Source organism: Bison bison, unplaced genomic scaffold (genome assembly GCF_000754665.1).
Source record: "Bison bison bison isolate TAMUID 2011002044 unplaced genomic scaffold, Bison_UMD1.0 scf7180017864193, whole genome shotgun sequence".
Classification (NCBI taxonomy): Eukaryota; Metazoa; Chordata; class Mammalia; order Artiodactyla; family Bovidae; genus Bison; species Bison bison.
Window position 1 is genome coordinate 3025573 of NW_011494765.1, and position 10000 is coordinate 3035572.

Below are 10000 nucleotides of genomic sequence, written 5' to 3' on the forward strand. Positions count from 1 at the left end.
CGTCTTCTCCCCTGAGTCGCCGCCGTCTGCCCCCGGATCGCGGCTCCCCGCACGGGTTCGCGCCCCGCAGTCGCCGAGGCTGCTGCCCGCCCGGCAGATGGGTAGCGCTGCGTTCGGGCTGGAGCTGTAGCCGCCAGAGCTTGCCGGTTGTCGCTAACTAGTCAACTTGAGTTTTCTGTTGATTTGACGGGGTTCAAAAGAGCCTTCCAAAAGAGGGGGCCGAAATTAAATCTTGGATCTAACTTAAGGAAGGCGCCATATTATTCCATAGGTGATGCTAATACCTTTGTGTTTTGCTATTTATTTTTTAGGAAACATGCCCTGAACTGTCACAGAATGAAACCCGCGCTCTTCAGTGTCCTGTGTGAGATCAAAGAGAAAACAGGTAAGACGCTGAGCCCCGCGGTGGGCCTGGAGACCCCCGAGGTGGGGTCCGAGCTACTCCTTCGACTCTCCAGTTGAAAGCTGCTGCTTTTGGGCACCGCCATCTTTGATCATTCTTTCCTTCCCACCTCCTGATCTTGAGAAAAAACTGCAATAAATCTGGAGTCGATTTCTGAATTCCGCTCCTGGTGTAAAATGAAGTGTAGAGTGGACGGGGCAGGGTCGCAGTCCCCAGGCGGCCACCTCTGGCTGCAGGCGGGGAGGGGGCCGGGAGCGCCAGCCACCCTTTCCTGCTCCTTTCGCCTTGTTTGTGTGTCAGTTTTTAAAAGGAGCCACGGGGACCGACTCCCGCGGAGAAGCATATCCCGAACTTTGTTTTACTTAGCCTTAAGCTTCATTTCCACAGATAGAAGAATAGATGCAATTGCACAGACCCGAGGAGTATGTTTGAATTAGTATTTTAGTTCAGAATACTACTTTTAAGAAGCTGGAAAGGTAATGATGTGTTTAGGTGCATACAATGTATTATATCTATTAACTACTTTTATTAATTTTATGCTTGAAGTCATTACATTGTAAACATACTTAATATATTTTATTAAGTAGAGAAAGGTCCACAGGTGCAGGTTGAACAATTTTTGAGGTATTCAGGGCAGGGAATATATGAGAAGACAGCTTTTGCAGAAGTGCTGGAATGAAAACTACAAGTATATATTAGACAAATTTCTGACATTCATCTCAATTTAGTTTCCTTGTTAGACTTTTTAAAAACTGAAGATATTTTAGTCTTGAGGTGATGGTAGTGTCTCAACTAGAATTTGAGGTTTAATTTAGATTTTTTATTTCGTTTGAGGCATTATCTTCCCTGTATATGGCAAACAAATGCATTAAACAAGCTTTACTGTTTATTTGTGTGTGTGTTTGTTGGGTATACAGTATTATAAAGTTGCTGTTTTTTAAGTTGGGAAAGAATAGAAGAGAAAGTTAAAGTCCAAAGTATAGGAATATTTAAGTGAAGGTATTTAAAAGGTTAAATGTGATTGTGTTTAAACTGAATGTACAAATAATAGTGAACTGTATATAATTGTTAGTTGGTAGGAGAGTGGTCCTTCTTTTCAACAGATTTTTCACCATGCAATTCTGTTCTAATCCTAAAAGTAATCAATAAAAGATGAAGGGTTATTGCTGTCTATTAAAATATATGCTAAAACCATAATTAACAGCAAATATTGAGAGCCTGAAAGACTACTTTTCCTGCTTTTCATTCACATAATGTGCGTGATTTCTTTATGTCAAGTGAGTGTTTTTAAGATATATTTTAATTTTGAAAACCACAGTCACTTTAAAATGACTAACTTTTACTCTGTGTTGGTTTTTAGCTACCTTTAGAAAGCATTGTGATTTAAAATGGTAGATAATTTTGATCTGACTATAAAATAACACATCAAGCATTAAATCTTGAGATTCTTAGTTTAGAAGCCTAAAAGTGCATAATTCTCAGTAAATTATGTTGCTTAATGTCCAAGGGTTTTCTTGCTATCAGGGCTCCACTTCAGTTTCTGCTGACAGCTAAGCACTGGGGTATTGACTATGTTGTGAATATTAAGATTGATTCAACTTTATATAGCATTATATTACTAGAGAGAGGGGATTGATATCCCTTCCTTCTCACCCCCTTATCATGATTCTTTTTTTTTTTTTTTGCCTTTTTAAAAGTTTTGGCCTAGCTAGTTTGAGAATCAAACCTAGCAAACTGCTTTTCTTGTTTAGACATTTAGCAGCAAGCAGAATTCAATTAGGAAGCATAAGTCCTCTAGTTGCTTATTTGCACAAGACTTAGTTACACCATTCTGAAAGGAAAGTGTAGTCAACCTCATGTCAAAGGTGAGTTACAAAAAAGAAACAAGTCTTTTCAGAGTCTGGGATTACTGGCAGAGAGAGCCTTGGTAGGGCACTTGTCTGTTTAAGAAGCAAGAGGTAGCTGACAAAAGAAATTTTTGTGTTTTGAAAATTGTTTCTGAGGCTTTCAGAGATAACTTGTAAATTAGATTCTCTTTTTGTACTTTGGCCAGCCGATCCAAGTTTGCACGTTATCTCTTTTGTAAAAAGCCAACAGCCGACAAAGAGTAAAGGCGGCTGTCTGGGCTGAGGCATCTTCCTGCCAGCTTCTCTAAGCTCGAGAGGGACGGGATTTAAGTACCGAATGATTGATGGGGGTGAAGCTCTTTCTCTCCTCTCCTTTCTCCCCTACTACCAGAGCTCCACCTCATTCTCCAAAACTACTCTTAGAAGGAGACAGGGACGTTGGACTCAGAATCCTTGATTTGAAATAAAACAGCTGTGTAGACATTAGTGTTACCGAAGCAAAGAAATTGGGGCAGCAAATTCCAGGCCTCCCCCCCTCCCCCATCTGTTCCCATAGTCATGCTTTGGAAACATCATGAGCTTATAAAATAAGCACTGTAGATTATAATGTATATCATGTAATGCTTTTTTAAGGAAATCATTTTATTAAATCTAATAACATAGTATCCAAAGATTAATTCTCTATAACCTTAGAGAAAGTTTACCTAGTCATTTGTAATAGAAACTGGGAATACTATGTGATGACTCTATTCTGCATAATAGAGGGGTAGGGGGTTGACTAGTGGGGAGATGGGGGGTAAAGCTGTCATTTCAGTGGATAATGTCATTTTGGTTGTGCTTTTTTAAAAATAAGACAAAATCATTTTTAAAAAAATCCATATATTTGCAGATCTGCCAGTAGCTTTTGAGGTTTCTGATCAGGCAATAAACACTGCCAGTTCTCATGCACATGAGGGGTTTAGTTTGAAAAACATCTTTTTTCCCCTTCTACCAAATATGAAAAGGTGTTTTCCCCTTCTGACAGATAAATGGATAATCTACCACAATTATATTTTTTTTCTTGTTCAAAGGTAGGGAAAGTATACCATGAGATGCTTGCTTTTTCTTGAAAATGTGTTCTTTTATAAAATTTATCATTCAGTTATTTTTGGACAGAAATATCTGTTGAATTGTGATAGCTGCACATTTTGAAAGCAACTTAAAGTTACACGCTTTAAAACAAGATATTTGCCCATTTTAAACTAAGTAAGTGACCAGTGAGATAATTGTTAAGATTTCTTTTTTAGCCACATTTTACCATCTGTCTTTTATTAAGTATCCATGATACTATGAGGTCTCCTTATTTACATAGTTCTTTGGGGACGTTCCCTCAAATCTTTTTGGCCACCTTAATCTTGATTTTTGAAGTACTTTGTGAGAGGATTCCATTCTCATAAATCTCTCTTCTTTCCGAAGCCCTTAATTATGAAAGTTGGAATAAAGGAAAAATGGCTCTTTTTGAGAAAAAAAAATGTATTTAAAAATATTTTAAAATGAAAATTCAACACTCTAGTATATAATCAGAGTCATATTGTTAAAAAATGTTGTGTATTAGGGAAAAAAATCAGCATAACCTTTTCCTTTCTAAATGGTAGGTTAAAATACTCCATGTTGATAGCTGCCAACCAAACTCTGATTTATTGCCACCACAAACCCTAAATAGCGTTCATTTACTAGTAATGTCTAATGGCATACATGATGGTTTGCCAGATTTGTGGCCTTTGTGAGGCTTATAAGCAGGACTGACTTGGGAAGATCATAAAACTTAATGAACTTCTCTACTGCAGGAGGTGTCCGCAGGGGAAGAGAAAGGCCTGCTTGCCTGGTTGGGCTGGTTGAAGTATTTTTTATGTTTAAAGAGAAGAAAATTACTATTAAAAATGCTTTGCTTTTAAAGGAACCCTCCCTAGAAAGAGTCGTAAGGATTTTACTTTTCAAAACTGGATCAAGAAGGTAGCTTGTGAGTTTTTATATGCATTTAGAATATGATATATATGATTAAACCGTTTATCTTTACTGCTGTAAGTGGGAGTAGCTTTCAGAGAGATAAGGCAGTACTCTCAGTCAGCACCTCTACTTCTGACCCTAAGGGTTTAGAGACTCATGGCATCTTTTTCTGGTCTGTTTTCTTTCTTTTTTTAATGCTTCAATATAAAAATGTGTTCATTTTTCTTTTTACAGTGCCAGGTAATTCTTCAATTCCTAGTGTATAAAATCCAAATATTCCACCAAGTGAAATTTTAACAAGAAAGGTGAAAATTGTTGTATGTGAGTCTAAATGTTATATATAATATATATTGTGTATTCTTTTAAGTTGCTCTTGCAGTACTTCGAATATAGTTATCATTGTTCCAGAGTTTTAAAAACAAATGCTCTGTTTGATACATGATTCATTTCTGTGTTTTTGTGAACTATTTTCTAGTTTTAAAAAGCTTTTTATTGTGGAGAACTTCAAATGTAAAAATATAGATAAAGAGAAACTTGAATCCCCATGAACTCATTGCCTTCCTTCAGCAGTTAGCAACACTTGGCCAATCTTGTGTTCTCTGTAACTCCCACCCTTTCACAATTATTTTGAGGCAAATTTTAAAGGACTTTTAATGTTTTAAATTTTTTATCAGTTTTAGACATTATGGCTTATTTACATTGGAAATATTCAATGATTAAACAGGAAAAATTACAAAATCAGTGTATCCTGGAAATGTCATAAATTTTGTTGCTTTATTGCAAATTTTACCTTGTGTAATTTAAGAATATTTTTTATTTTTATAGATTTGCTTAACTTACTGGAGTTTTTTATGGAAGTTTTGAGGAAGGATGTAAAAGAGTGATGTTTCTCTAACTTTCTAAATGTAATACATTCATAGAAAACGTAGAAAAAAAAATCTTACTTCTCTGCTGGTTTGGAACTTCATGATCTAAAGTATCAAGCAGGTATTATTTTAAAAGTATGGACCTGTCTTCCATACCTTTTTTTCCTCTTCCCAATAAAAGAATATTAAACCCTTTTGTCAATACTAACTTGATCTGTGCAAGTAATTCTTTTCATGCCTCAGTTTTAGTGGACTTCATTTTATTATAGATCTATGTAGTTTTGGTTTTTATTTGGGACTTTACTATGTTATTATGCTAATTTACATAATTTTAATCCAAATCAGAAGTATATTAATACAGTGGCAAAGGAAGCCTTGCCTTGCCTCAAAGAGCACATTGGTTCTTTGACTTTCATAAAAATTTTCTGGGTATATCTTTCATGTTAGGATCCTTTTCCTTTTAACTAATTTTGCTTGTACTTTTAGATTTCTGTTTACAACTTTTGTAAATAGCTACTTCCAAGACCTTTAGCATCTTATTTGGATTATGTGTGTTTTGATATTTTATGTTGGCATTGTATAGGATGAAGTTATATGAAGTATGGCTATGAAGAATGAAAACGCAATTCATGAACCACACCCTAAATCATTCGTTTTATTTTGTACTCATACCATTGAGATGTTTCAGAGTACCTAACAGATCAGTACCGAACACATTATGCTAAATAAGGATTTTTATACTATTCTCCCTCTATTTATGTACATGTGAACAACTTTAGGCATTTATTTTCTCAGTATTGACATTATGAGAATTATGTTTTATTAGTTTTCTCAGCAGGCTTGTGTTTTAGCCATTTATCAGTGGGATCAGCATGATTTAGGTAGTAACAGACTAACAATGCTTGTACACTCCCTCCCATGTTGACCTTTTCAAACATTTGCTCTACTTCAGTAGGCCATTTGAGTCTTTACATATGAAGGGAGTAAATAATTTATATCACTGTGTAGTGTGAATTGGTCAAAGTTTTTTTAGATCTATCTAGCTAAAAAGGTTTTTTACAAAGTTGTAGAAGTTAATCAAACACACAAATTGCTATCAGAGCTCCCTGTTAGTGTTACATTTAGCAAATAAATTAGTAGGAAATGCTTGAATGAGCCACTGAAAAAAACAAACCATCTTTTTATGCCTTTAGACATAGAACATATTTGAAAATAAATTTCATTAATCTTCAACTCTTGGTTCTAATTACCCCCTTTGTAGGCAGAATAGTAACCAGAATCTCTTCTTTATTGTTATTTTGAAAATAGAAGTATTCCATAAACATATACACATACAATAAATATAAGATGTTTGTAGTTTTTGATGGTTAATGGTAGTTTGCTTTGGTACTAAATTTGAGTGTATGTCTAGTAAAAATATTGGTGTGATAGAATGTGTTAAGTTGAATTGGCTTGGCATTTTTTTTTTTACTTTTGACTAACATGATAGTAACTCATTTGGACTGAGAACAGTTAAAAGTAATTATGGATAAAAATAATTGTTAAAAGTTTCGTACTTGTTTTCTTCAAGTTAAGTGCTTTAGAAATGTTAAGCTGTTTTGAACAATAACCATTTTTGTGTGATCATATTAATGAGAACTTGGTATACAATGTAATCCTTTTAATGTTGATGATTCCTCACAATGTTTAAACCATTGAGTTGGGAGACTCAACATATGTTAATGGCAAAATGATTTTTTTTGTTTATTTTGTTTTATGTGATACATAAGTTTTCAAAGCATGTTTCTTAGGCATCAGAGTCCAGCAGGTGGCTTTTTACATTAAAAAAATTCATAAATTTTAAAATCCCATAAAATTTTATTTCAAATTCAAATTAACTAATTGAGAATGTCAACATTTCCACTGTCTCTATATTAACATTTATAATAGAACAAATGGTTGCATATAGAAATTATCTGCAACATAATCTAAATTAAGATTCTAAACAGGCATTACAGATGCTGGTAACTTTGGCAATTATCATTTTGTTTGGTGAACAGTAGTAAAACAGTGTGCGGTAAAAGTGTTTAGAGAGAGAGGATAAATAAATTGAACAGTTTTGCAATGCAAAGTGGTTTGTGGTGTTTTTGAGGATTTCTTGGCTCTCTCTTAACTGCTATTGTGAGCCTGGAGCAGATTTCCCCATTGCTAATGCCCTAGAAGTATTAATTCACTTTGATATGCTAATTAGAGGGCATTATGCAAGAAATGAGATTAAGTGGCAGCATGAAGCCATTTGCCTGTCAGTAAATTGAGAGCTTTAGCATCAGGAGGAGCTTTGTTTTTTTTTTTTTTAAGTTTCTCTTGGTTTTGCATATAAATAAAATTGATTGAAAGGTCTAGAGAAGCTTCTAGAACATTGGTAGATTCCTCCCCCTATGGTTATTTAAATGTAATGTTACATAACTTTTCTGAATATTAATTGATCTAACTGGAGATAAATATGAAGTTTTCATCATGTTCCCTATACATGGACGTATACTAAGAATTTTGCATCATCTAGTCTTTTTTCCTAGAGCCCAGTTTCAGAATATGGCTAGTGAATTCTTTTCAGAAGTGTAAACTTGGTGTGTGCTTGTGTGTCTTCACCAGTGTCTTCACTAAACTGAACTTCACAAGAATATTTTCTTCATAGGAAAAAATGAAGAAGTTGTTGAATTGGGCTTCAGGAGACTATATTAAATGAGCATTAAGACTCTCACTTAAATACCTAATTCTAGTTGCTGGGAGGCATTAGAATTAGTGGTTAAATTCTGCCCTTTACACAACCTGTGGAATTTACATTTCAGCATGTATCTGTTGTTTTAAGATTACCATATTATTTGATTTTCATGTTGAAGATGGTGTTTCATACTTGATTCTGCTTTTGCATTTGCGATTTAAGCCAGGCCTTTGATTTTCTCTCTATAAAACCATTATGTGATTTCCTACATTTTGTAGGGAAATGGATGAGTGAATGCAGGAATAGGAATGATGGATTGGGAGGAGGACAGAACTTTGGGCCTGTGAAAAAAATTAAGGTTTCCTCAAACATGGAACTTCTACCTGTATAAACCATGCTGAGGATAGAATTTCTAAACCTAGGCTTAACTGCAGTCTGAGGTGTGGTTGGACAGGATGGGGTTTGGATCAAGCATTCAGATTGAGGTTTGCTTGAGTGTCTGAATTCCACCACTGTAGCTGTGACTCTAGACCCAACAAAGCAGAACTTCTCTTCAGAGCCATATGGATTATTTAGTCACTGCAGCTGCCATGCATACATGCTACTAAGGCTGGCTTCTTTTCGTGTGCATGTGTGGTGCTTGTTAATGTTAATGGGAGTCAGGAATGTGCACACAGACAGAGGGATGAGAGTCTCTCCTGAGACAAGAGTCTCTGATTGCATTTCTCAGTGAAGAGGACTTAGTGTACCTGCACATTAACTGCTCTTCTAAATGGAAAACTTGGTGACTTTAAATTCTCATTCCCTTCTCAGACTCCCTGAACTAGTTAAACCAGTGAATCCTCATTAGTTTCTGATTACTTGCAGAATTTCATTTAAAACATGTGAAGTTAGTTTTGATTGAAATGGGAACAAAAAGCTTTTGAAATTGCATATTATTGTTTTTTGAACAAAAGGTTTCTACTGGCTTTCAGATGTACTAAGCTTTTGTAAATAGGAATTTATAGTGAAATGGGAGGAGTTTTTGACATTCCATTTGAGTGGCATTGATAGGGGAAAAAAATCACAGCATTAAAAAAATATACATGTGTGAAATGGCAAGTTCATATGTGTGTATTATGTAGAAACCGTTACTATCCAAGTGCCCTCAAATGAGGAAGAATTGACTTAGATGGTCTCATAAGTTTCTTTCTTTATCCTCTTTTCTTAAAAAAAAAAAAAAAAAAAAAAACCTAAGGATGAAGGTAGTTGGAATTCATAGTCAGATATATCATTTTCAACTTGGAATAGGGAGTAGAACAGGAAATTGATTTTATATTTATTATGAAAGCAAGAATTCTGCCACCGACTGACAGCCATCCATGTTTTAGTTTTGTGATAATTGTTCACAGACATTACTCTGCAGTTGGCCCAGATTATTTATAATGTTGATTGGGAGTGTTTGTCCATTAAAAGGTGTGTGTATAATGAATATCTTTAATTAAACCAAGTAATAATGGAATATTCTACATTGGATTTTGGGTCGAGGATTAACTGTCAGTACTGGTAAGACCAAGTTACAATAGATTGTGCAATGATTCCTTTGGCTTCATGGATGTATTTATTACCATTTTTGAACAAATTATACTAACATGAAAAGTTGTGTTTGAAATGATTGTGTGCTAGATAAGGCGATACATTACAGGAATGGTTGGGTTTATGAAGCTTTATGTAGAGGTTTTCTCAGAAATTATAGCACAGGGCTGTCACTATAAAACCCAGTGATACAGTTGGTAATAACATACAGTGAAGATATTTTTAGATTTTCACTTGTTATTCAAATAAGTGAGAACCCTCCAGTTTTTCTCGTCATATTTCTTCGTTGGAATCAGTAGAGGAAAAAAATGAAGAAAATTCTTTTAACTGTGTACTGGGTGTGGGTGTTTGACTTGTCTGAATTTCCTCCTGCTTACCACTTGTTAGAGCAATGATGTGACAGTGAGGATATTCTTGGGAACTTACTGACTTCTTGGTTCCTAACCTTCTGACTCTGGCCAAATATAGAAACAGAATGCCTGAAAATGAAATGATGGACTCTATAAACATAAATTCTGTGCCATCAATGTGTTATAAGAACTAATTTGATTTACCTGATTTTATGACATTTTTGTGTTTAAGAGAGGAATTATTTCTTCCTTTCAGTATAATCAGTCTAATA

At 34.9% G+C, this 10000-nt stretch overlaps 1 protein-coding gene across 2 annotated transcripts in view; it reads left to right on the plus strand.

The window, feature by feature from the left end:
* Positions 1-10000, plus strand: part of PBX3 (pre-B-cell leukemia homeobox 3) — a 226776-nt gene that overhangs the window by 983 nt on the left and 215793 nt on the right. For both annotated transcript variants that reach the window (XM_010844084.1, XM_010844085.1), the window contains exon 2: positions 312-385. In XM_010844084.1, the coding sequence (XP_010842386.1) occupies positions 312-385 (74 nt within the window). The remainder of the gene's footprint in view (positions 1-311; positions 386-10000) is intronic.